The 27577-nt window shown below is 42.0% G+C and overlaps 2 protein-coding genes across 3 annotated transcripts; one reads left to right on the forward strand and one right to left on the reverse strand.

Moving 5' to 3' along the window:
* Positions 1 to 41: 41 nt before the first annotated feature.
* LOC5507864 (E3 ubiquitin-protein ligase TRIM71) lies at positions 42 to 3325 on the forward strand. Its single transcript, XM_032376600.2, has one exon. It carries the CDS (start codon positions 242 to 244, stop codon positions 2540 to 2542), a length of 2301 nt encoding a protein of 766 aa, XP_032232491.1. The 5' UTR covers positions 42 to 241; the 3' UTR covers positions 2543 to 3325.
* Positions 2941 to 27577, reverse strand: LOC5507881 (WD repeat-containing protein 64-like). Of its 2 annotated transcripts, none has more exons than XM_048730277.1 (32): positions 27265 to 27577; positions 27035 to 27156; positions 25697 to 25805; positions 22003 to 22106; positions 21900 to 21929; positions 21336 to 21389; positions 21193 to 21249; positions 20608 to 20716; positions 20129 to 20234; positions 19881 to 19923; positions 19396 to 19493; positions 18808 to 18887; positions 17849 to 17988; positions 17380 to 17421; positions 16865 to 16949; positions 16262 to 16350; positions 15728 to 15911; positions 14978 to 15147; positions 14491 to 14572; positions 13449 to 13519; positions 12599 to 12723; positions 11287 to 11418; positions 10311 to 10671; positions 8818 to 8923; positions 8258 to 8361; positions 7540 to 7652; positions 6974 to 7183; positions 6471 to 6558; positions 5499 to 5579; positions 4985 to 5071; positions 4133 to 4180; positions 2941 to 3213 (listed from the first exon to the last, which is right to left on the reverse strand). In XM_048730277.1, the coding sequence occupies exons 1-32, from the start codon at positions 27419 to 27421 to the stop codon at positions 3163 to 3165; spliced, it is 3438 nt and encodes a 1145-aa protein (XP_048586234.1). In that variant the 5' UTR covers positions 27422 to 27577; the 3' UTR covers positions 2941 to 3162. The 2 variants fall into 2 exon arrangements, with proteins under 2 accessions (XP_048586234.1, XP_048586233.1); XM_048730276.1 differs by having other exon boundaries at positions 22003 to 22109.

Consider the following 27577-nt stretch of genomic DNA (forward strand, 5'->3'; position numbering starts at 1 on the left):
AGTCATCATCATATGCAAATCAAATCTTGTTGTGTTGACTCACAAGAGGAAATGGATCGCGGCGCGAGTTTTTAACATTTACGCATGATCTGTTTAAAACAAGACACGTCATTCAAATCCTTTATCAACTATAATTCCTGACATACTCTTGATACGTAATCTCACACCTAATTGGCTCACAAGTCTCACCTGGAAGCACACATCGGTCGCGAATCATAATATTTCATTTTCGGAGTCTAGCATGGAGCCGATCAGTGAGATTTTGAAGGATGTAAGCTGGTCCCGTGTAACTTGTGCGCTCTGTAAGGAGATCTACACGGATCCGAGGGTAACTCCCTGTCTTCACACGTTTTGTCGTGGCTGTCTTGAAGTCCTGGCAAGTCGTAATCCATACTCGAGTCAGATTCAATGCCCGATTTGCGAGGCAGAAGTTAATAAACCAGACGGTTTGGACCATTTTGAGGCATATCCCCCGAATATATACGTTGGGAGACTTCTAGAGATTTACTCCGCCAAATTTGGCGTCACTCGGAAAGACAAATGCGGGAAATGTGACAAGATCAATGAGTTGAACTCGTATTGCGTAGAATGCAGTGTCTTCATGTGCGAAGATTGCTTAGTAAGTATTCACAATTCACCCACAATTAATCACAAGGTTATCAAAGTTGGCGGATTTACGGACAAACAATTGCAAGATTTATGGAGAAGACCCGTTGCCTGTTTGCATGATTTGGGCGACGGGAGTCCTGTGGAACTTTTGTGCCGTCATTGCGATCGCTGTATCTGCCGAATCTGTAGCGTGACACCCAAAAAAGGTCACGCATCGGTCACGGTATTGCGTGACGAAGCAGAGGAGGCCTCGCAGCTGATCAATAAGGCGATTGATCGCGTGACGAAGCAAATAGACGACATTCGAGTCGGCAAGTTGCAAATTCTTCAGCGACTTGAGGACCTCGACAAACAAGTCGAGACCGTCAAACGAGAGGTTCATTTCGGCATCGATAAAATCATCAAGCTACTCAAGCAACACGAGCAAGAGATGTTTGCTCATTTAGACGGCGTCCGGGATGTGAAAAAAGAGAACTTGAACTACCAAAGTAAAGCCTTCGAGGCGTCCCTGGTCCAGGCCCAGAGTGCGTCCGACTTTGTCCGACCTCTACTTCAGCGGAACATACCCGCGGAGGTTGTCACCCTGCGCGCTCATATCATAGGTAGGCTGCAACAGCTGTCCGAAATGACCATGGACGCACGTCCGATCGAGACCGCATGCGTAGGCTATCTACCAAATAAGGATGTATTACGTCATTTACACTCAAGCCCTCTCGGCTACATCTCGTCGAGTAATACCGATCTGTTGGCGTCCAGCGCGAATGGGGACGGTCTGTACGAGGTTGCTGTGGGCGAAGAGGCTGTGTTTACTGTAACGACGAGAGATATGAAGGGAAACGTCTGTTACAGCAGTATTGACATCTTAGATGTACAGATTACAGGCGAAGACGGCACCAATGTAGAATGCGTCGTCCATAACAAGGAAGATGGTCTCTATGACGTACTTTACGCGCCAAAAACACCCGGGAAGTACACGGTAGTGGTTCTAGTCGGCGGGAAGGACATCAAGGGCAGCCCGTTCAGCGTGCCAGTCACACCCCCTGTACTTGTTCCAGTCAAGTCGTTCGGTTCCCAGACAGGGCGGAAGGGGAACTTTACTCACCCACATGGTGTGGCGGTTAGTGAGACGGGAGAGATTGCGGTATCCGACACCCAGAAGAACTGTGTTCATGTCTTTGACGCCGAAGGGCGGAAGGTGATGGATATTGGTGGGTATGGGACGGATGATGGGCAGTTGAACTACCCTGCAGGGGTCGCATTTGACAAAGGCAACAAAAATCTTATCGTGGCCGACCGAGACAACCACCGTGTTCAACTCTTCAACCGTAAGAATGGCAAATTAGTTAAGAAATTCGGTGTCAATGGAAAAACTAATGGTCAATTTAATCGGCCTAATGGGATATTCGTGGATCAAAATGGTAGGATGATCATAACAGATTGGCATAATCACAGGGTGCAGGTCTTTAATTCCGAAGGGCGGTTCCAGTTTGCGTTTGGGTCATCACCGCAAGACCAACTAAAGCACCCTCGGGACGCCATCTACCACGAACCAGCCGAGAAGTTCTTCGTCTCAGATACAGGCCACAATGTGCTGAAAGTTTACGACAAGAAAGGGAAGTTTCTCCGCACCATCGGTAAACCAGGAAATAAGAAAGGGGAGTTGTTTAGCCCAAGAGGGCTTGCTATCGACAAGAAAGGGAGATTAATCGTGTGCGACTTTGACAACCACAGGCTGCAGTTCTTCAGTGTTAAGGACGGAACGGTGTTGAATTCCTTTGGGAGCAAAGGGATGCATTTGGGGCAATTTATGAACCCCATGGGTGTGGCCCTACTCGGGGAAGACCAACTGATTGTCACTGACTGGCGCAATGACAGGATACAAGTGTTTTCGTTTGAATCGCAGCATGTAAACGGAACGCAGACGACCGTATGAGTAACAGAGAAGTGTTACACAGAAAAAAAGACTTGGGGAGAGTCATGGGGAGGATGACAACAGGGGTTTCAGTTGAGTGCAAAAATATGTTGAGAATATTTCTAGTGTCGACAGTTTTAAAAGGCGCTGTGCAACAGTGTCATTATTCCATTCGAGATAAAAATATCAACAAAAATGTCAATCTTTCAATTCCAAAAATTTTCGTGTCAAAATAAATAAACGATTCATTAGATAAATATCATATGCTGCTTACTGTGAACACAGAACACAGAAAAAGAATGGCTTACTGTATGTATTTGTATACATGCTGACCATGTTTAGGCGCCATTGTGTTCGCAGTATTAGACACGTTGATGTGAAAATGGTTTAGCTTTAGTGTTTTAAGGAAATGCATTACATTTTTATGAACAGCACTATTTATATCTTTATATATTTTACAAAATATTAAAATTTTGATGTTTAGCTATAATTTACATGCTATAATACAATAAAATACACACTCTGGTTAGTTTCAACCTATTTTAAACTGTTTACCTAGATACCCAGTGGTTGCCAGGCGACCTGTCAATTATGGCTGGTTACTACGGACTGTTTTCCATGGTAACCAGCTTATCGTGTTGTTATCTCTTGTTCGCCTGGACAAGATGCGGGAACCTGGACACTATGTGCTCCTATGGACAAACATGTTGACAAAGTCATGTTAGAATAAAATCAGTGAAAGAAATAAGAAAAAAAAACAGAAATAGCATTAGCACAAGTGAAATAAATATAGATTGGAACATAGCTATTTATAGCTAGATGTTTTTTGGACGCTTGGAAAATAGCTCATTAGATGTTTTTTTTACGCCCGAAGGGTGTATAATTATATGAATATATATATATATAATTATATGAATATATATAATATAATCACATAGCTGCTATGACTTGTGAAAGCCGTATTAAAGCTCGAAGCAAACTGCGCCAACAGGTGGCAGGATTGCAGGCACCGTTTCGCTCGACGGTTGAGGGGAGGACAGAGAAAATGTTGGCACGCCACTTCAAACATCCTCGGGGACCTCAGGACGACGCGGAGACCGGAAGCGGAAGCGCGAAGACGAAGGAAATAGGGGAGCTTTCGTCTTCGCGCGTACTCCCGCTTCCGGTGTCCGCGTCGTCCTGGGTCCCCGAGGACGCACTTCAAAGCACCTCAGACTAGTTCCAGTACCGCGCGGTTAAACCAGCCTTTTTGTTTTGAAATGGCGGCATTTTACCGGCGAACTGTTACATTTTGGCGAATGCTAAGAAAACTAGACCAAACTTAAGGCTATAATTTTCTTTATGACTCCCTCATTATCAAACAAATCTGTCATCTTTTGTACAGTATGGTTTTAATGCTGTACACTAAGTCAAAACAACGACTGAAGTCAGCCTTTCGTACCTTTGCTGGAACGATTCAACACCACGATTGTGTTTGTTTTTGAAGAACACGCGCTTGCGCATATGTTATTCAGCACTGGCCCTCCCAACACTGTGTGCAAACAATTCCGGCAGGCACTGTTTGCAGGGGGCTCAAGGCAGCAAACTAGCGCTGATCTACTGTGTTCTTACCTTTGTGGGTGGGCTTGATCTATACGTGTAGTTTGTCTTGCCTTGTGCCTGGTTAGTAAAAGACGCGGTTTTATTTGTAGTCATAAAATAACCACGTCTCTATTGGAGACGCCTTTGTGAGCAGACATAGTTTAATGTGTCCTTGTTGTTGCTAGGTATTTGTCCCACTGTACCTTGGTTAAAGGGGTAGGCAATAAAAGAGGGTAGTGGGTGGGGTCTTCCTCAGACGTAACTTTGCCCCCCGCTCTGAGGGTTCGTCAGACGTGCCTTATCCTGGGCCCAACTCTGAGGGTTCGTCAGACGTACCTTATCCTGGGCCCTGCTCTGAGGGTTCGCCAGACGTACCTTAACCTTTGCCCCGCAGTGAGGGTTCGTCAGACGTACCTTATCCTGTGCCCCACTCTGAGGGTTCGTGAGACGTACCTTAACCTGTGCCCCGCTCTGAGGGTTTGTCAGACGTACCTTAGCCTGTGCCCCACTCTGAGGGTTCGTGAGACGTACCTTAACCTGTGCCCCGCTCTGAGGGTTCGTGAGACGTACCTTAGCCTGTGCCCCGCTCTGAGGGTTCGTCAGACGTACCTTAGCCTGTGCCCCGCTCTGAGGGTTCGTCAGACGTACCTTAGCCTGTGCCCCACTCTGAGGGTTCGTCAGACGTACCTTAGCCTGTGCCCCGCTCTGAGGGTTCGTCAGACGTACCTTAGCCTGTGCCCCGCTCTAAGGGTTCGTGAGACGTACCTTAGCCTGTGCCCCGCTCTGAGGGTTCGTCAGACGTACATTATCATGTGCCCCACTCTGAGGGTTCGTCAGACGTACATTATCATGTGCCCCGCTCTGAGGGTTCGTGAGACGTACCTTAACCTGTGCCCCGCTCTGATGGTTTGTAAGCCACGAAGATTGGTGTGCAACAGCAGGTGTAGTCAGACGCTCAGGAGAATCAACCTGAATATCATCTAAAAATGTCAGATAATGTCCAATACCTTAGAAAGATTCATAAGCCAAGCCCTTGTCGATCCGGCCATGTAATGACCTACAGGCGCGTAGCTAATTGAAGAATCGCCAAGTCATAGACCTTCCTACTTAATATGTCTGAGCACCCCCTCAGCTTGCTACAGGACTGACCTATTATAGGCTATAACTTATTCATCCCTAAGTATTCTACCCATCCTTATCATCAATCCACATAATACTGTGTCTGTGTTTTTGTGATTAAAAACTTGGCTAAGGGATTAGTTCTCGAAATCGTGATTATGCGAAACGCGCGACAGTCACAGATAACGCGCTTATGGCTTCTAAGGAAGCTATTCGTAACAAAAGGAGTGTTTCAAATGGAATTCTGATTGTTCGTGTTGTTTGTTGTCGCACTCACCCTGTAGACAGGCAATGCTCGGAACACCGCACCTGTCTCCGGAGAACCCGTCCGTGAGCTCTGAAGATGACTGTTATAATGCTGTAAAGAATCAGATGAAGTATGTTGGCAATCTCGCAAATAACGCACCCACGAAACACCTTCTCCCCGGTCTTTTTTGTATGTAATCTTTATTACCCTGGAATCTAAACGAACGAGGTTTGGGCATTTTTCTCGCTATAATACTGTCAACTCAAGCTCCCCTTTCACATGACACGAAAACAAACTGTTTTGACAGCGCAAGTCTATGCCACCAACCTGAGAATTGTTTAATACTATATTATTTGCAATGCTAACGGTGGCTTCAAGTATGTAATTCCTAAATTTTTGAAGATGGTGCTCTATTCATATTTGCGCAACAAAACAAAACAAAAAAAGGAGGTTTTAGTAATGTTTTACTGTCAACAAAAAGAAGCTTCAAGGGGACTACAGAACATGTTTAAGAGACAAACTATTGAAAGGGTAGCTTCACACGCCGGCACTGTCCAGCAAAATAGAAACGAGTGGATTTGTGGTAATATCACATTCGGTTGGTCAGGCACACTAGCGCGAAACCTGCTAACTATTTTATAATCCTCACAATTAGGAAATATTTATTGCGAAACCCTTTATGGAAATTTTGATGCTCCGGATGAGCATTTTTATATTTGCAGTGGCTGTTATTTACTGCGATTTTCAAGATTTCATTAAGATTTTTATACCGCTTTCTGGCTACCGTCATTCAAACTATCGGATTCGCATCTGGTGCCTTTTGATCTGCACCTTGCGATGAGGTGGCGAGATTGGAAGCAATTGCAGTGCTGACCAATGAAAACGCTTCAAACATTTTGAATGACAGAAACCAAAAGACGATTTAGGTGTTGGAAATCGTCAGCGAGAGTTCGCAGAACATTAAAAACCACAGTAAGTGTTAACTTTGAGAATTCGAGTTACCTTGGGCTTGGAGAGTGAATCGAAGAATTTCATGTTCCCCGGTTTGGGCTTCGTCTCTTGTTGGGCAGAGTGTCGAAATGGATGCCATCTGATAAAAACGAAACATAGTGATTTGTGCTTGTCGGCCAACACCTTATCTATAAGGCTACAAACCTTTTCGCTAATACATAGATATCTCATTTACATTGCGTTTCAAAGCCCAGAAAACGCAAGCCGGATCAACGGACTTCAAGCCGCATTGTCACCAGTTTACTTCCGGTCGATTACGTAAGAATCTCCGATGAACGGAAACGGAAAACACGAAAAATATTTCAAAATATAAAAAGCAGTGTGTCTATTGGAAGTTTCGTTGAGGATGCGACTGCTAATTTAGAGCGGATGGCCTGTTAAATATTTCGGATTCGAATAGATTCTTTTGTCTTCTAACGGTTGAGGTTTCCGTCGGACCTCCGGAAGTAAACTGGTGGCAATGTGGCTTTAAGCACCGGCTCACATTGGCTCACCTGTTATCGTCAAACATCAGAGGGCAGTCCACAGTGCTCTCCGGCTTGTGCTTGGATTTACTGGCGAGGTTCTTCAAGGCTTTGATAGGCGACTCGGTGATGTCATAAGGTCGGACTGGGGTCGAGGGCACGGACTTGGCGCTCGGCAGGTGCCACAGGCGGGGCTGACCGAAAAACCCGATGAAGTGGCCCGTGTCTCGGTACCACACCCTGGGACACACGCAAAAATGAATTATAGAAAGTTAGGAAGGGTAACCATGCCTAGAGAACTATTTGAAAGCTATTTTGAGGGGAGGCATATACATAAGGCATTCAATTTTACAGTTTTGACAGGGAAAGGTAACGCATTAGAAAAGGTTAAATTATATACAGTCGATTGTATTTGAAGCCTTAGCTGGTAATACTTATAAACGCACGAATTCGGGAAGACAATGCGCTGAAGGTGTTTTGTATGTTCTCTCACTTTACAGAAAAATCAGTGGAAGCAGTGATTACGGCATCCGCGCTATTTACGTGCTGCACGCATATCACGCGCGTGAGATGCGCGCGCCAACACGTGACCTTACCTTACAGACAGATCAGTGGAGGAAGTGACCACGGCATCCGCGCTATCAACGTGCTCCACGCCTACCACGCGGGTGAGATGCGCGCGCCAACACACGACTTGTTTGATCACATTCTACAAAAACAAGGAGATATAACTGATTGAACTGTGTTTTATCACTGTATTTATTCCCTGGTTCTTTCTTCTTGCTACCTCATACCTGAGTTTTATAACTGTATTTATACCTTAGGTTCTTTCTTCTTGCCCTAGGATACCTGTGTTTTATAATTGTATTTATACCTTGGGTTCTTCGTTCTTGCCCTAGGATACCTGAGTTCTATAACTGTATTTATACCTTGGGTTCTTTCTTCTTGCCCTAGGACACCTGGGTTTTATCACTGTATTTATACCTTGGGTTCTTCTTTCTTGCCCTAGGATACCTGAGTTCTATAACTGTATTTATACCTTGGGTTCTTTCTTCTTGCCCTAGGACACCTGGGTTTTATCACTGTATTTATACCTTGGGTTCTTCCTTCTTGCCCTAGAATACCTGAGTTTTATAACTGTATTTATACCTTGGGTTCCTTCTTCTTGCCCTAGGATACCTGAGTTTTATCACTGTATCTATACCTTGGGTTCCTTCTTCTTGCCCTAGGATACCCGAGTTTTATCACTGTATCTATACCTTGGGTTCCTTCTTCTTGCCCTAGGATACCTGAGTTTTATCACTGTATCTATACCTTGGGTTCTTTCTTTTTCTCGGTCATCTCATCGTCAGGTGGGGGCTTGTCTTTGGGAGGGTCCAAGAGAAAGCTTCCTACGTCCCAAACCGTCACGTAACCCTCTGAAAGAACAAAATACATCATCTTTTGGAACTGTTAAAGAATGTCAATCACCCACTCCTTTGTTATTGTTTATCATTGAAATACATCGGCTTATTCTCAAGGAAACTTCAAAATAATAACTTACGAATAAAGTCTGACATGTTATTGACGATATTTGATTGAAAATAAATTGGTTACTTGCTTGAATTAGCCGATGGAAATGGATGCTTTGTGTGTCTCGACATTGAGTAGGAGCATAAAATGGCGGCGTGATAACCCTTCTTTAATGGGTCAAGTGGCGGGAAAAGTGGATAATGGTGGTGACTAGTGCAAAAAATAAGCAAAAAAGGCAAATGGGTAACAGCCCAAAACTCCCTCCTTAAAAGTAAAATAGGGGCAAGAGTTTGAATTAGTGTGGTATTCCAGGTAATTAACAAAATTCGCAAGGGTGTTTTGTCATGTCACGAGACACTCACTTGCATCACCACTGATCACGTGACGGCAGTCGGCATCCGTGCAGAGTGACGTCACAGCCGAGGCCTGTCGGCGTGTGACCGCGCGTATCTCGGTCAGCAGTCGTCCCTATGAGGTAACAGGACACTGGTACGTAAAAGTCGTTTGCAAAAAACTGTAATATTGTATATCTATCTTGTAATAACATGATAACAAATATATTAAACAAGGACCCGCACTATAGAAGGGCTTAGCTTCGCCCCCTTTCGTCTGAATAAAATTCAAACTTCAAGGTGACAACACGCCGTAACATTGTGTCGGTAGTGAAACTTTTTAGTTCTGTTATCGTTAATGATTTGAACTAATTTTTACTGCACATACCTGCTCTTTTGGTGGGTTATTCAATGCTAGTAGCAAAGAGAAAATAAACCGAGCAAACGAGAAAAATAGCGCTTCAAAAGTTGAGTTTGGGTTTCGCTCCTCGTGGACAAACAAGACACGCTTGACTAAACTCCGGAGCTCGGAGCCTTTCGTGGACCTGACCCAAGCCCTTTTATAGTGCGGGTCCTTGTTTAAAAAGAATTCCAGAATAACACTTCCGACAATTACATCTGTTTGTGGCAAAGAAATAAGAAAGATAATTCTTTCAAAACTAAACATATCCCAAAAACAAAAATCAAATGATGATCATATGGAATTCCTTAACGTGTCACTTGATCGACTGATGGCTATTGGAGACCAATTGCATGCCACTTGATTTCTACTTGATTGACATATAACTTTCCTACTTGATTGACGTTGTCACGAGATAGCCCTTGCGTGATTCATGACATCTTCCTGTTTTTTATCTAAAAAAAACCCCGAATAAATCAACATGTAATAATTGTAGGAGGTTGTACATTATTGAAGTTGATTTATTTTCGGGTTTTATCATGACCGGCGAGAGGCACGCTCTGTGTTGTGTGTACGACTCACGTGTACCGGCTTATATTACAGGGTTATAAAGACTCACAATATCTATTACATAATCAAGTACAATCACGAATCACGCAAGGGCTATCTCGTGACCGACATAAAACCCATTCTACTTGATTGACATGTCACGTATTCTACTTGATTGACATGTTACCTATTCTACTTGATTGACATGTCACCTATTCTTCTGATTGACATGTCACCTATTCTACTTGATTGACATGTTACCTATTCTACTTGATTGACATGTCACCTATTCTTCTGATTGACATGTCACCTATTCTACTTGATTGACATACCACCTATTCAACTTGAATAACATGTCACCTATTCTATTTGAACGACATGTCACCTATTTTTCTTATTGACATGTCACCTATTCTACTTGATTGACATACCACCTATTCTACTTGATTGACATGTCACCTATTCTATTTGATTGACATGTCACGTATTCTACTTGATTGAAAGGCTTTTCGACTGATAAGCTAGTCAGTTTAGTATACTAGCTACTTGTTATACTAGTTGACAGTCTACCTACCGATAATGTCCAAAACCGCAAATATCCATCATGATGGGCAGACACCAGAGCAGGGTCACTGATCCTAATAAAGGGGGAGTCCTCATCCTCAGGCTGTCCCCCTTCCTCCATGCCACTCCCATCTTCATCCCCCTCCTTCTCCCCTTCCACCCCTTTCTCAAACCCTTCCTCCTTCATCTCCACGTCTTTGTTAGTGTCACTAGAGTCGCTTTCGTCCCTGTTCTCATCATCGCCGTTATTTTTGTCAGCCTTATCGCCGTTCTCTTTCAACTCATCTGATGCGGACACCTCTATGGCAGCGTCATTCTCCTCTGTCTCATCTGCTTCTGATTCCTCTAGAAGTGTGTGGATGGCATGCTTGCTACAAAATAGTAATACACACCACGAGCTCCTTTCAGTACCATGTCAAACCCTAATAAAAATAATAAGATTCTTCGAAGATTTTCTGGCACTCGAGTAGCAATAGTAGCAAACTCATCGAGCTGATCTTGGTAAAAGTGCAAGATATAAGAAGAAAAACTTCAATTAGATTACGTATAAAATGAGTTACTCTATATCCAACCACCAAAAAAACTTGTACTAACAAATAGCAGCATAGGGTTAGCCTTCAATTTTCGCTGTTTTCTGTTCTGTAAAGTTCCTTAAACCCTGGGCAAAATACCAATTAATTATTTATAAATTATTGAAATTTAAATTCTAAACATTATTGTTGCATATGTTCTTCATGGGTGCGTGTAGACGTGCATTATGATGTTGTTTGGATTTGTAGTAAGTAACCAGAATTGGCGACTTGTAGTAAGAAATCAAGTGACTTTTTGCGTGGCAAAGACAAGACAAAATAAACTCAGAAATGGTTGCGGTCTTTAAGCCAGAGAGCGACCAAAAAATACCTCAATAAAAGGGCACGTCACTTCTTTATGTCGCCTATTATAAGTAAGATGAACACATCTAATAACTGATAAAGCTCAGCCCTTACGTTTCGCCGTAGATGATCGGTCTTCTGACTCTATGTACCATCACTCGGCAAGCGTGGACAAGGCGTTCATCCTGACGCTGTCTTTTGGAGCGCCCGCTACGAGAGCTTCTGCTGAGCGGGGGCAAATCAAACCTGTGGTCGAAAACGGTCGATGTGATCACAAGCGTTATAACAATTATAGCAAATAATAATTGGATAGTACTATGGTACTTTAATATACTATTGTACTATGCTGGTTCGAATGATGCCAATGATGATGATGACCATGATGTCGATGAAGATCACGATTATAAAAAAATAATGATGTCAGGATCTTTATTATTCTAATAATAATAATAATAATAATAATAATAATAATAATAATAATAATAATAATAATAATAATAATAATAATAATAATAATAATAATAATAATAATAATAATAATGACAGATGATGGTCATGAAGTTATAACTATGAAAAAACATCATGCTCTTGATTATTTTGGTGATTACAAAATAGTCACGGTGAAGAAGAAGATAAAAGATAAAATGATCATGATGGTAACAACTAGAAAGGTGGCGATGATGGTAGTGAGGTCTTTATTTTGAAGGCAATGTTGACAATAAAAGGTCTATCGCGATCAAGATAAGCTATTGTATCTGTTTTCTTGCTATTGTGATAAAGATAAGCTATGGTATCTGCTTATTTGTCATCGCGTTTAAGTAATACTTGCTAGTGTGATTAACATACGCTATTGTAACTCTTTACTTGCTAGTGTGTTTTCACGGGCGAACGGATCTGAACGGATGTTTCTTCATATATGAACGTTTTTTTAAACCAATGGGTTTCAAGCGGTTCATATGCAACCAACAACAAATTTGTTGAACAGTTTAAAATTCCGTGCATAAAAACCTAGGTTATCCCCCGCGTTTTTATAAATAGCGCTAAAGAATTTGAAACAACCACCCAACTTTCCTCCCCTGAAACCACCAACCACCCCTCCCCCCGAAACCACTTCCCACCCCTCCCCCCAACTTTCGCCCCCCCCCCCCCCGACTTATGGGACCACTCCGCCGTCCCAGGTTTAAGATAAGCTATATCATCTCCTTCCTTGCTATCGCGTTTAAGGTAAGCTATTATTATATCTGATTTCAGTTGTATATATTGTATCTATGTACCTGTGCTATTGCGCAGATTTCATAATATTGTTGTTCTTGGTTGATATTGAGCACAATGTTGATAATGAAATGATAGCGAATACATTTACTATGATGATAACGATAATGATGATATTCAGTATATAAACAAATGCTGTTTACGGCGTTAATACCTGGTTATAATCTTCTCTGTCTGCAAGTTCCACATGATAATGTTGCCATCGCTCGTCCCAGCAAACAGCGCAGAATCACCAAACTCCTCCATGCACGTGACCTCGCACGTGGACAGCGCGTGAGTCTAGGGAAACATTCCAACAAGCACGTGATCATTTGGAAAAATCTGATTTCAGTGATCACACAAATAAAAGCAACACGCGATTCCAGTAACCACAATGGTAAGAATGGTAACAATGGTAAAAAACACGTTGATAGCACGTGATTCCAGTAACCACAATGATAAAAATGGTAACAATGGTAAAAAACACGTTGGCAGCACGTGATTCCAGTGATCGCCAGGCCTGTAGCCCGGGGTAGGGGGGGGGGGGGGTTCGGGGGGATTCAGAGGACCCCCCCCCCCACAAGTACCACTGCAAGCTAACACGAGCTACCTAAAAGAAATGGTCCGTTAAATGGGTGAACGAACCCCCCGCTAAGAATCCTGGATGCGGACCTGATCACACAGGTAAAAGCACAAGCTGTACAACTTACATACTTGAACAGCAACACATAAATACAAAAAGCCCGAATTATCGTGATCGTGAACCAGACGAATATATACAATAGTCTGCCCTGAAGAAGTCTTATCAAAGACGAAAATTTGAGTCGAATACCAGTTTTTGGTGTATTGAACAGCAACATAGATATAGTTAGCTTATGTAAATCGTCAAACAGAGCCCTGCTTTTGTCACTAATTTTAGTATGGGACACGGGTTTAGTAACCGAGAGTCGTGGATGGGTATAGCATGTGTGCAGTAGGTTTAAACAGCAGTGCAACTAGCAGTCTCACACCAAGTTACTTCTTACCGCCACAGGCGTACTGGATTTCTGGTTAATGTCTGGTAAAGTTACTCGAGAGATAAAAGGTGTTGCACCTTCTGAAACAGAGAAAAAGAGAGATTTTTAACTACCATTTGATTACATTTCCAGTTTTTATACGCTTCTTACACACAGGTGTTTTGCCAAGATCAGTAAGTTATCCGAAGGTTAGCTAACCTACGATTAGCGAATTTAACCCCGGGATTAGGCGCTGATCTAGGGTTAAGTTAATCGGCCTTTCAGGATAACTCACCGATCCCGAAAGCCAAGTAATTCCCCGATTTACTAACTCTGGATTAAGCTAGTGTAAAACTGGTTTGAAGATTAAAATTCACACAGGATACCCATAAGATCAATAGAAAGCAACTTAAATTTACCTTTGTGGGGTTTATTTTCGCAGAGAAGCCCCAAAACACCTCTACTTCGCCTGTAATTACCCCATTTCATTGCCAAAATGTCATTTGCAGGTTTCGAGTTGGCAATGACACAAGCGAGACAGATTCATTTCAAGTATAAATTTCATGTAACTTTCTGTCTGTCCCAGCACAATATTCAAGTCAGCATCGCTGCATCGCATTTCGCTTTGTTCGATTCGAACAAAGCGAAATGAATTTGATCCCTACATTGTTTTTGTCTTTTTTGTCGGCAACTTCATTTCATGAAACTTAAGTTCTACTACAAAGTTTGGGAGGCCTGTGTGACGCCAACTAAACCCTAGGTTAGCGAGTTAACCTACCTTGCGAGCAGGGTTAGATTTTACTTACAAACTAACCCAGAGTTAGCGCTTACCAGCGTTTCGGGGTTTTCGGGAACAGAACTAATCCGGGGGTAAAAATTCAATCGTGGGCTAGGGCAAATTTAAACCTGGGTTAGAGCTTATCAGCTTTCCAGGAACTGGCCCCTGGTTCGCTAGCTGGAGATTGGGTTATATAACTAAGATTTACCTATTTTGCAAGATGAGGTTGAGGTAAATAAGCTAAGGTTTACCTTTTTCGCAAGCTGAGATTGAGGTTAATAAGCTAAGGTTTACCTGGTTCGCTAGCTGGAGATTGGGGTATATACAAGTCGCTGAAAACCCGCAGTTCACTGAACATCGGAAGGTCATAACAGTCCTGTGGACATGTGATCAAAGGTGTGAGCTCTAAGGAATAAAAAACACATCCTTAGATTCTTTTACACATACCTTATATTCTTAAGTAAGTAAGTAAATTAAAAAAACAAGTATATAAATGAATGAAACACCTTTGCTTTTTTGGGTTGCGCTGCAAAAGCGTGGAGCAGTTCGCAATGTATTGTACTGCACCACAGGGTTCCAGCTTTTTTACCTGTTCCGATAAAAGAGTTTTGGCTCTCGCCTTTTGTTCCGAGGGTTTGTATTTCATTTTAGGGCCAAGCAATGCGTGCTCTCAACTAAGCTGGAAATTATTGACCTTAGCTGTATCAAGTAAGCTTTACTGCACTCTCTAGCTCAGCATTGCAGTTTCAAGGTGGGCTCTCCTGAATATAAAAGATCTTACCTCTAAAAGTGTGATCCCTTGGCCCCAAGAAGAGACCAGCACGCATCGCTTGTTGTCCACCGTATGATACACTAGACCCGTGATGGTGTTCTCCTGTCTTTTCTTCGCAGGCTCGTCTGGGTACTTCTTGTAAAGCTGCCCACTCCCAAAATCCCAGGCTTTGATGGAACCTGCAGCCAAAGTGTAAGAGGTGCAAAATTGAGAGGGGTATACTTAAACCTCATGTAAAGTACAACAAGCTTGCTCGAGCTCGGATAACTGGAATCAGCAAAAACCATGAAATTATATCGGCGGAAAAATCGCCTGCGAGTCGGCTAGGTGGCACGCTCTGGCTTTTGGCGGCAGAATAATAACAACAAAAAAGCAACTTATTCAGCGCTCACGAATCTTCCGGAGAGTTTTTATTTCATAAAAGGAATACTTCTTTGAAGAATTTATTTGTTCTTCTTTTGACGCGAGTTCGCTACTCAAAGGTCATGTGATTTCTTAGTGCTATAGTCGACCTTGGATATGGAATTCTCTCGGGACTTTCTACTCTTTACATAGACTCCAATGTTACCCCGACAACTTATTCTGAGGAATTTTAGAAATAAGCAGCCGGATAGATTCTTATTCCAGCTGTATGTTAGTAAAATAATTGCCTGAAAAATAGAACAGAAAAGTAGCCCCCACGTACCATCATAAGTTATCAGTCTATTGCCGTCACGTACCATCATAAGCCCCTGTTATCAGTCTATTACCATCACATACCATCATAAGCTCCTGTTATCAGTCTATATCCTGTGTTATCCACATTCATGGCAGTGACCTCATTGGATGTGCCGTGCGCATCAGTAACTTGGTAGACCATCTGGCCTGTCTCCATCTCCCACACCTTCATCACCCCCTCTGTGCACACGCTGATCACCTGGTTCATTTGGGGGTTGTACAGCAACTAACCGAATGTAATACAAAGGACATCAGGCAGAAACAGGAAGTGAGATTTCTTCTGTGTCCACTCCCCCGTAAATGCAACACAAGTAATTTTCGATTTGCATTGGAACGCTAGGTTCAGTGGTAAGAAGCGGGATACTCTATAGTCCGTGGGCCACTATTTCTTGTCGGAGCAACAGATCGATAAGACTGGGTTGCGTTTGAGTTATACCTGTTGGCCCGGCAACATCAATCCAACCAAGCCCTTCATCTTTTTTTCACATTTCTGAGCGAAACAATTATATGCATGCTAGCCTGAAACACATTTGACACTGGGTCTGGTTTATAAAGTAAAGTATTGGAGGGGCTTACCTGAGATATAGGTCTATCATGGGTATGCGGAACTTGAAGTGAATCTTGTATTGCCCTGGTTAATGGCCATGTGTCAATCACACTGCACCCTGCAACACATGACAATACAAGGTTACAAGGGAATGGACATGTGTAAGACAAATGTACCCTTGCAAAGCACGAAAATGCAAATCAATCAATACACGTCAATCAAATGCACACTGCAATGGAACAGTCCTTGGGTCTGCAGTGGAAACGAAGGTGGGCCTAGTATGAAGTATATCTTAGGGCTGTCCGCCAACCAATACCACTTAATCTACTTTAAACGGCTTGTATCCACTCGGAAGTATTAGTTTTTCTTTTCTTAAATGGACATCGCCTGAACCCAAAATGTTTTTCAGCCAGACTGTTTCTATGTCAGAAAGGGCCTACTTCCATTGGACGATTTTATTTTCCATCGCTTATTATGTGACGGCTGTGGACATTTTCGTGATTATCTGGCGTGTGAGTTTGCCATTCAAAAAGTCCTTACTGCAAGTTGCCTATCGTTAATTAACGTTTTAACGAGGCAAAACCCAGCTAAAGTTGGCGGATGATCGTGTCTTTTAGTGATTCAGCGCTCACCTGTAATAAGCCTATCGTGTTTGGCGTCAAACAACATAGCCGATATACGCTTTTCTCCGGGTCTTTCCTCATTATCTGTAAACACCTATGAAACCAATCTCATACTGTCAAATACCTTGCACAACAAATGAGGAAACTCACGAAAAAAATAAAGTATGCAATACTGGGAAGGGGAGTTTATAATCTCTTTTTCATTTTTCTGATTCTTCTTAAAAAATGCAAACAATATCTTGTCAACTTCCGAAATCTATCTCTTCTCAATGATCTCTTGATCAACACTTCTTGATCAGTTTTCTGATCATTTTGTTTAACCAATTTCTCTTGGGCTTCCTGGTCACAACACTTTCTTTAAATGTTGATTCTTTATACTTATTTGAGTAACTTCTGTTCAAATAACACTATTTTCAACAGATGGGCAAAGGGGAGGATTTGTTGCCAAGACACTGGAAGATGACCAGCCAACAGTAAAAAAAAAACATTTTAGGATATCCAAATACTCGGCAGACCACACTCACCTGCAGACAAGTCAGAGTCTGTAGATCCCAGACGCGAAAAACCTAATGCAGAAAAAGCTTTAGCAGTCCATTTAACCTTTACAATGCAACACTAGCTGGGCCGCCTTGACAATTTCAAAAGTAAGCCAAGTAATCCGATAAGAATTCAACAAACGTACATAGGCTTAGCCTTAAGGTAGAGGTTAGAGGAATTGATAGAAGGTCACCACCAGAAGTGGAGCCTGCGGCTTAATTTGACACTTTGTGAGGTTGTTAAACTATAGCTTTTCTAATAGTTTTCTTTAATCAATGAAGCAAAGGTGAACCACGAGGTAAACAACATAGCTTAACTATATTATGACCTTTAGCTAGTTGTTGTCTCTTTAAAGAAAAAAGAATTAAAAACGTTTTTATGTGTACTTTAAACACAGACTGAGTTAGGGATAGGGAGAATGCCATAATGATATTGATGTGTATATGGTAGCTTTACCCTGGCCGTTGACAAGCTGATTAATTGCTGATCCTTTTCATTCACGGCAATCTCCACGATGGTGAAGAGGTGGCCTAGTAGCTTGCCTGTAGGTCTAGTGAATATCAGGGGGTGCCAGATACGAACGATCTTATCTGCGCCTGTCACATATTCAAATATATTAGAAAAAGCAAGAAGTATGGTTGATGTCGTTCTTACAAGGGTTTCCTCAATAATTGTTTGGAAGAGAAAAGATTACATTTATTTTATGTGTGACTGTCAAATTTATAAAGAAAGAAAGAAAGAAAGAAAGAAAGGAAGGAAGGAAGAAAGAAAGGAAGAGAGAGAGAAAGAAAGAGAAAAGAAAAGGGAAAAGGATTCGCAGTCTTCAATCACACCACCATTTTATGCTCCCGCTCAATGGCAAGTCACCGAAGCATCCATTCCCATTGGCTAATCCAAGCAAGTAACAAGATATTTTCAAAACATAAATAACATATCATACTTCATTTTTAGACTGTTATTTTGAAGTTTCCTTGCAAATAAATCGCTGCATTTTTAATTATATCTAATAACAAAGGCATGGGTGATTAACAGACTTCAATGATGGGAGCCAGGATTTATACCTTTAAAAGCTTATCTCATCCCTTAACTGGACCAAGGTCCTCTAGCTTTAGAAACGAAGTCCATACAGAGCTGATCTGACTATGGAACAGAGGCGGATCTAGGGCTTAGCTGAGCTGAGTTGACAGATATTTGGCTTAAAAGTAACAAGAAATATCAGGAAATCCACGGAAGAACAATGAATCCCTGCACCTCTTTCTTGAAACTCTTGCTTCGCCCCCCCCCCCCCCCCCTTTCTGGAACTTCTGGATCCACTCCTATGGGCCCTGGATTATGTTGAAATTAAGTTGAAACGTGTCCCTCAGCATGTCTATACAGATTATCTAGTCCAATCAAGAGAGCTAATGTCTACATACCTGCAGTAACAATGACGTTTGCTCTAGTACAGTAATCAAAGCAGTTGACACCTTTGGGTACACCAAGTTCTCGTACGGGCCTAAAACACACCAAGTAAGAAATGAAAATAATGCCTAAAACATCATATATTATTTCCATACACATTATTAAGTATTTTATATTATTTACCAATTGTTGAGTATCTTATATTACTTCCATACACATTATTGAGTATTTTATATTATTTACCCATTTTTGGGTATCTTATATTGCTTCCATACACATTATTGAGTATTTTATGTCATTTCCCATTTTTGGGTATCTTATATTACTTCCATGCACATTATTGAGTATTTAATATTATGTACTAATTGTTGAGTATCTTATATTACTTCCATACCCATTATTGAGTATTTCATATTATTTACCCATTGTTGGGTATCTTATATTACTTCCATACCCATTATTGAGTATTTCACATTATTTAACCATTGTTGAGTATCTTATATTACTTTCATACACATTATTGAGTATTTTATATTATTTAACCATTGTTGAGTATCTTATATTACTTTCATACACATTATTGAGTAATTTTTATTATTTACCCATTGTTGAGTACCCTATCCACACCACCAAGTATAAATGAACAGGAACTACCAGGGGAGCAACATCCGAACATCTCTAATTGAGGGAAGTACTTGATCTGCAAGGTAATTATTCCATCAAATGAACATATAAGTCTATTTCCTTATTAATACAACCTTCATCTTGGCGAACAGAGGATGTCTATTGTTGGTAGTTCCACAACTGAAAACTAAAGCACCTTATATTGTTCTTATAAATATAACAGCAGAAATAAGAATAGAAGTATATTCAAACGAAATACACCCAAGATAATCGGCTAATATGTCTAAAGAAGTTCAAATTCTATTCCTGTTTGTCATTAATCAGAAGACAACAAACATTCCAAATACATAGTTTGATGTTCACAGTTTTACAGGTCACCATGAGTTAGCAAGACGATTATTAAGAGTTCAAAATATCTGGAAATACTTTCTTTAATGATACTAAAATATGAATTGGGACTTACCTTTAGCACCCAGTCATCAAAGAACTTTCTTCTCTTTATTTCACTGCAAGGAAATAATAAAGTTTGACAAATCAATAATAAAGTTTTGACAATTTTTCAGGTACTGTAAATGGAAACTAAACAAGACCTTGTTATCATTTAAAATACAACAATGGAATTCCTCCTAGATATGTAGGTATAGGTATATGTCTTGTGTGCATAACAAAGCTAAACTCATCACTTTAGTTAAAAGTCAACACCATACTCACCTACTAAGCTTATTTGGCTCAATAGTGACAACAGCAGAATCCCCTTTTGCAGATGAGTTTTTCATGTGTAAGTCCTTTGAGGAAATGGTCAGTATATTCACATAACCTGGAGAAGTAAAAAAAAGCAATGATGCCGGAAATACCCTGGGTACCAGAGGCTCCAAGCTTAGTGGCGAAAACGTTTTTGTTTGTTCGCTTCGCTCAAATCTGGTGCCCAGGGTATAGTGCTGATGGTATAACAAAGTTTGAGGAAAATGAGCACAAGGGAAATGAAAAGTACTCGTTAGATTTAAACCTTAGATTTTCAATGAATTGAGCATTGACTTGTGAGAAAAATCACCAATCGAGCTAATCTAAGCAAACACTGGGAAATGCTAACAAGAACAAGAAGGCTTTTTATAAAGGCAGAATGACAGATTAACAAAATAAAGAGGAATAGAAACAAGGAAACAGGGGAGCAAAAATGAGAGTGAGATCACCTTGATCATCTCCAAATAGAATGGTGTCTTCATTCATGGAGTTTGCCTTCCATGGAATGTATGTCATACACTGAGGAGAGTTCTCCATGGGTTTAATTTGATAAATTGTCTGTGAATAGACACACACAGTTAGAGTAAATAGGTGTTAGACAGCTAAAGCTGCCAGGGGACAACTTATTGAATATATGGTATTACCTTTCGATATGTTCTGTTACATTTCATTACTCTGCCCTAAATTATTTTTTAACAAAAAAATAATATGGCACTGGAAGGTGTTCTACATAGGAGGGTGTCCCACAGAATGAAGATACAAAATCATAAGGGATGCTATTATAGATAAAAATACAGGGGCACTAAAATATGGATGCTTGTATTTGTTAACCAGCAAGACCTAACCAAATCATAAGGGGGGGTGGGGAGGGGAGGAAAACCCTTCAGCCTCCTAGCACAGCCATCCACGTTAACAAGCAAGGCACAGTAATTTTTAGGTAACTAAATTGAGAGGGCAAGTCTTGTGTGCTGCCTGTCAGCAATTCAACTACTATTTACTGTAGTAAACAATCACATTTGGAATTTGATACATACTGATTGTTTTCGCTTGGCCCTATAGTCCCATAAGGCAATCGCTCTTTCAGATGTTGCCTTGAAATAACATTGAATATCTCAATTCAATTCAGTTAATTCAAAACTTTCATATCCTTTTTACATTCTGAACTGTGCACACTTACTACTATCCTACGAAGACTTGGAAGAAATCCACACCCAGTCACCCATGAAGACTCCTTAAAGTGTTTCAAAGTCTGTGTTAATTAATATTATATTAAAATTAAAAACTTTTTTCTCTAATTTTGGGAAGAAAACGGCGACTTGAACTAAGAAATCACATGACTTTTTTTGGAAAACTAGTTACAGCTTTTGGCAGCAAAATAATATCAATTGTCTCATCGCTTACGAATCAGCCAGAAAGCTTCAATGTCAGAAAAGATTTCAACTTTTAGTCACTCTCTTGCATGACAGCGGCAGTGGTACATTAATACCATATTAGATTCCATCCATTAACATGCTGAATCACTCACAAATGACCGATATCCAAACACAAGATCAAGATTGAAGTTGATGGTTTCTATTAAATTGCTGCAATAACCATGGAGAAAATTAAGAATAAACCAACAAAACTGATAGCTGGCTGCTGGTATCAACCCAGAGGCACAAGCAATACAGAAAGATGTTTTGGCAAATGATGAACAACCCAGGCACAGATTATACAATATAACACTGAATACAATACATACCATAATATCGGTACAGGCTTGCAGTCGAAACTGAAATTAAAAGGAAGGGCCACAATAAAGAATATATCTCTGAAAAAAAGGCAGAAATGGTTGAAAAACAAACCTTATTAGACCATTGGCAAATAATTCCTTTCTGGGATGCTGTGATGTAGAAGTCATACTTTGGGACATGCAAAATTGACTGCACAATATCACGTCTTTTCTTATCTCCTAAAATAAAGGAGATTAAATCCTAAAAAGAGTCTGTATAATTATGACAAATTTCCAAAGATTGCTTTAAACCACCCTCTTCCTGGTCAACCAACCTTTTCCCTGGACAACCACTAAACCACCCCCCTGGTCAACCACTAAACCACCTCCCTGGTCAACCACTAAACCACCTCCCTGGTCAACCACTAGACCATACTCTCCCTGGTCAACCACTAGACCATACTCTCCCTGGTCACCACTAGACCATACTCTCCCTGGTCACCACTAGACCATACTCTCCCTGGTCAACCAATTGACCATCCTCTCCCTGGTCAACCACTAGACCATACTCTCCCTGGTCAACCACTAGACCATACTCTCCCTGGTCAACCACTAGACCATACTCTCCCTGGTACACCAATTGACCATCCTCTCCCTGGTCACCACTAGACCATACTCTCCCTGATCAACCACTAGACCATACTCTCCCTGGTCAACCACTAGACCATACTCTCCCTGGTCAACCACTAGACCATACTCTCCCCGGTCAACCACTAGACCATACTCTCCCTGGTCACCACTAGACCATACTCTCCCTGGTCACCACTAGACCATACTCTCCCTGGTCACCACTAGACCATACTCTCCCTGGTCAACCAATTGACCATCCTCTCCCTGGTCAACCACTAGACCATACTCTCCCTGGTCAACCACTAGACCATACTCTCCCTGGTCAACCACTAGACCATACTCTCCCTGGTACACCAATTGACCATCCTCTCCCTGGTCACCACTAGACCATACTCTCCCTGATCAACCACTAGACCATACTCTCCCTGGTCAACCACTAGACCATACTCTCCCTGGTCAACCACTAGACCATACTCTCCCCGGTCAACCACTAGACCATACTCTCCCTGGTCAACCACTAGACCATACTCTCCCTGGTCAACCACTAGACCATACTCTCCCTGGTTACCACTAGACCATACTCTCCCTGGTCAACCACTAGACCATAGTCTCCCTGGTCACCACTAGACCATACTCTCCCTGGTCACCACTAGACCATACTCTCCCTGGTCAACCAATTGACCATCCTCTCCCTGGTCAACCACTAGACCATACTCTCCCTGGTCAACCACTAGACCATACTCTCCCTGGTCAACCACTAGACCATACTCTCCCTGGTACACCAATTGACCATCCTCTCCCTGGTCACCACTAGACCATACTCTCCCTGATCAACCACTAGACCATACTCTCCCTGGTCAACCACTAGACCATACTCTCCCTGGTCAACCACTAGACCATACTCTCCCCGGTCAACCACTAGACCATACTCTCCCTGGTCACCACTAGACCATACTCTCCCTGGTCAACCACTAGACAGCCCTCTCCCTGGTCAACCACTAGACCATACTCTCCCCGGTCACCACTAGACCATACTCTCCCTGGTCAACCACTAGACCATACTCTCCCTGGTCAACCACTAGACCATACTCTCCCTGGTCACCACTAGACCATACTCTCCCTGATCAACCACTAGACCATACTCTCCCTCGTCAACCACTAGACCATACTCTCCCTGGTCAACCACTAGACCATACTCTCCCTGGTCAACCACTAGACCATACTCTCCCTGGTCAACCACTAGACCATACTCTCCCTGGTCAACCACTAGACCATACTCTCCCTGGTCAACCACTAGACCATACTCTCCCTGGTCAACCACTAGACCATACTCTCCCTGGTCAACCACTAGACCATACTCTCCCTGGTCACCACTAGACCATACTCTCCCTGGTCAACCACTAGACCATACTCTCCCTGATCAACCACTAGACCATACTCTCCCTGGTACACCAATTGACCATCCTCTCCCTGGTCAACCACTAGACAGCCCTCTCCCTGGTCAACCACTGTTTTCTCTCAAATAGGCCTCAACGTGTAAGAGTAGGCAATGCATTGTCATCTGTAGTTGTTTCCAATGGGGGTATTCCCCAGGGCACGAAATCTGCTCCGCTTTTGTTTGCAATCTTAGTCAACCGTATGCTTGCAAGGTGGCCTAATAGAGTTAAATATGTTGACGATACCACCGTATTTGAAATTGTTCCAAGATGCGCTCCCAGTTACATACAATTTATTGTTAATGATATCAAGGAATATGCGTCATCAAGGGGCATGCGTCTGAACCCCAAGAAATGCAAAGAGCTTCAGATCAATTTCTTAAAGTACCAACCTTCTGTCCCCCAAAGATTAATCCTTGGGAGCGCAGTTGTTGAGAAAGTTGAATATTACAAGCTATTAGGTGTACACATATCAGCAGATCTGTCATGGAATGTTCACGTTGACCACATTGTTAAGAAGGCTAGCAAGCGCCTCTATGCCCTCAGAGTACTCAGGAAGGCAGGTGTCCAGCAGTCAGATATGGTCCTTATCTATTGCTCGTTAATTCGGTCAGTCCTTGAGTACGCTGCTCCTGTCTGGGCCTCCCTTCCTGAGTACCTTGCAGAGCTTATCGAAACAGTGCAACGAAAAGCTATTCGAATAATCTACCCTTGCCTTAGCTATGAATCAGGGCTCAAAGTAGCAAAAATGGACTCACTTACAGTCCGCAGAGCAGAACTGTGCCGTCGATTCATGGCCAAAGCAAGATGCACTGAGCCTATAAAATATATAATACAATCTGGGACTGAGGTCGCCCATGGTTATTCGCTAAGGGGGGGTTGCAGCCGTTTGGATAAATCAGTTGGTGTAACTGAAAGGTATAATAACTTTATCACAGTTCGTTTCCAGTAGTTATACTAGTATATATTTATACATTGTTAAGTGTAGTGTGCATCGGCCGACATACTGTAATTTAGCTTATGCTACAAAGTATGAATAAACGATTATGATGATATGATGATGATGAACCACTAGACCATACTCTCCCTGGTCAACCACTAGACCATACTCTCTCTGGTCAACCACTAGACCATACTCTCCCTGGTCAACCACTAGACCATACTCTCCCTGGTCACCACTAGACCATACTCTCCCTGGTCAACCACTAGACCATACTCTCCCTGGTCAACCACTAGACCATACTCTCCCCGGTCACCACTAGACCATACTCTCCCTGGTCAACCACTAGACCATACTCTCGCTGGTCAACCACTAGACCATACTCTCCCCGGTCAACCACTAGACCATACTCTCCCTGGTCACCACTAGACCATACTCTCCCTGGTCAACCACTAGACCATACTCTCCCTGGTCAACCAATTGACCATCCTCTCCCTGGTCAACCACTAGACCATACTCTCCCTGATCAACCACTAGACCATACTCTCCCTGGTCAACCACTAGACCATACTCTCCCTGGTCAACCACTAGACCATACTCTCGCTGGTCAACCACTAGACCATACTCTCCCCGGTCAACCACTAGACCATACTCTCCCTGGTCACCACTAGACCATACTCTCCCTGGTCAACCACTAGACCATACTCTCCCTGGTCAACCACTAGACCATCCTCTCCCTGACCAACCACTATACATTAGATAGACACACTCTCTCCTGCCTTGTCTACAAACTGTTGCTATGAATTGTGTGTGAAAGGTACCTCCTGCCTCTGCCACAGTCTTGCGCTTGCTGGTGGTGAGGACAGAAGAAGTGTCCTCATTAAGCAGCAGGTCTGGTACCTCATCAGTAGGACCACCAATCCCAAAAAGCTGGAATATTAATTGGAATGAGTGGTAAGATTTAGGGTATGGCATCTGCCTTAAAGGGAACAAAAAATTGGGCATAGCCAGGTTCCTATGGGGGGAGGAGGGAGATTATTTATAAATCCATAAGACCTTTCAGTTGAGTGTGGGTGTGTGCGGTGACCTTGTCCACCCAAAGCCTCAAGAGTTGATGGGGTGAGGCTATCCACTACAAATTTCATTGAATTTCTCATATATTGTCACACAAAATCACACCTTTTCATGCATATTTTCCAGGTAAGTGGCCTGGATTTGCAGAGGGGGGTGTGCAGTTATAGGTATCAAAAGAAAAAAGGATAGTAACATACAATCTTTTTTAAAGAAATGACCCTGTTTTTGGTGGCCAGGGGGAAATGCCATTTTGGGTGGACATGTCTTTTGACCCATATCCGACCCTCAAATTCAGAAGTACACATGATTCGCTTATCTGGGGTTGCGCTGCATTGTGGCCAGATTTCCAATGGGTTTATGGGAACAAACTGTGTCTGTGTTTCAAGGATTTGACTAGGAGTTAGCATTCCCTCCCACCAAACTTCATCACAAATCGTGTATCAAGCAAGCTCACACGATGCTAAATAACAGTATGCTCATATAGTTGATAATACAAGGTTTGAGAAATGCTCTAGAACAATGTGAAGAAAATTTCCTGTCTGAACAAGTTACGATCAGTAAAAATCAGAAAGCAAGAAGATTACCCTATTTAACAGTGAATCATTGCTGAAGCTAATATTTCTAACAAAATGTCTTGATGCTTGTCTAAAGGAAAACTCTGTTGCTTCCATGCTTGAGTAAGTAAACGAGCATTCCTGAGCCCCTTGGGGATCATCCCTTTTTATAAAAAATTAAAGAAAATGACCAGTAGGGGTATCTGTATCGTACCCCACTCCCTACGAAGAGAGCTAATCAAGTCTCTGGGATATAAAGAACGTTAATAGCCGCACCGCCAGAAAGATATTTAACCATTATAACAAAAAAATAATTGTCTCCGTAAAGCTGTTTGAAACCAGCAATTTAGGCGTTTCACCCAGGTAAAGTAATTTATTATATGAGTGACTAATGACCAGAAAATTATCGCTGTTAGTTATCAATAATTAAAACAAAACGAATTACAGAATCTTTATAGATTCTAATCCTTGGCTAATCGCTATATTACCCAAAAAATTTCAGCGAAAACCAAATAAAAGTGAATTACTAACCTCGCTCCAATCAACTTTAGCGTCAGGATTTAGTGCGATTTTCCTAAATAAAGCCTTCAAATCTTGTGTACTAACGTCGTTTCCGAATAAATTCCGTATAGCTTCGCAAAATGGTTCATATCCTGCAAGAATCAAACAAAATAAACATTCGAGGTCCTTCAAAATCTCAGATAATAATTGCTGCTAGATCGCTTAGTAAATCAAAGATAAAGACTGCCGCTTTTATTCACCGTTAGTTAGACGATCCTGGAGTATTTGCCTTCGTTCTTCGGGATTCAATTCCTCGTCAACGTACGTAAACTCTTTGATAAATTTGTCAAAGAGTTCGAGCTTCGTTCGAAAGCTTCCACTAGTATATGGGCGCGAGCTGTTTTGCCTCGAGAGCATAATTCCCTCACCAATTCCAACCGATTTTATCAATCATTTTAAAGTGACTTTCCTTAAATGAGGTATTGATTGGCCATCACACGGGGTCCAAAAAGTTACACTTCGATTGTTCTTCTACTTTTCCAAACACAGCAACATGGCGATTATGATCAAGGG

This window comes from Nematostella vectensis, chromosome 7, assembly GCF_932526225.1.
Source record: "Nematostella vectensis chromosome 7, jaNemVect1.1, whole genome shotgun sequence".
Taxonomy (NCBI): domain Eukaryota; kingdom Metazoa; phylum Cnidaria; class Anthozoa; order Actiniaria; family Edwardsiidae; genus Nematostella; species Nematostella vectensis.

Coding starts and splice junctions, on each gene's coding strand:
- LOC5507881 (XM_048730276.1), bottom strand. CDS start 27,421: ATGCTCTCGAGGCAAAACAGCTCGCGCCCATATACTAGTGGAAGCTTT. Junction 22,110..25,696: donor GACTGTGGCAGAGGCAGGAG/GTACCTTTCACA, acceptor CCTTTATTTTAG/GAGATAAGAAAAGACGTGAT. Junction 7,653..8,257: donor AGAAAAAGAAAGAACCCAAG/GTATAGATACAG, acceptor TTGTTTTTGTAG/AATGTGATCAAACAAGTCGT.
- LOC5507864 (XM_032376600.2), top strand. CDS start 242: ATGGAGCCGATCAGTGAGATTTTGAAGGATGTAAGCTGGTCCCGTGTA.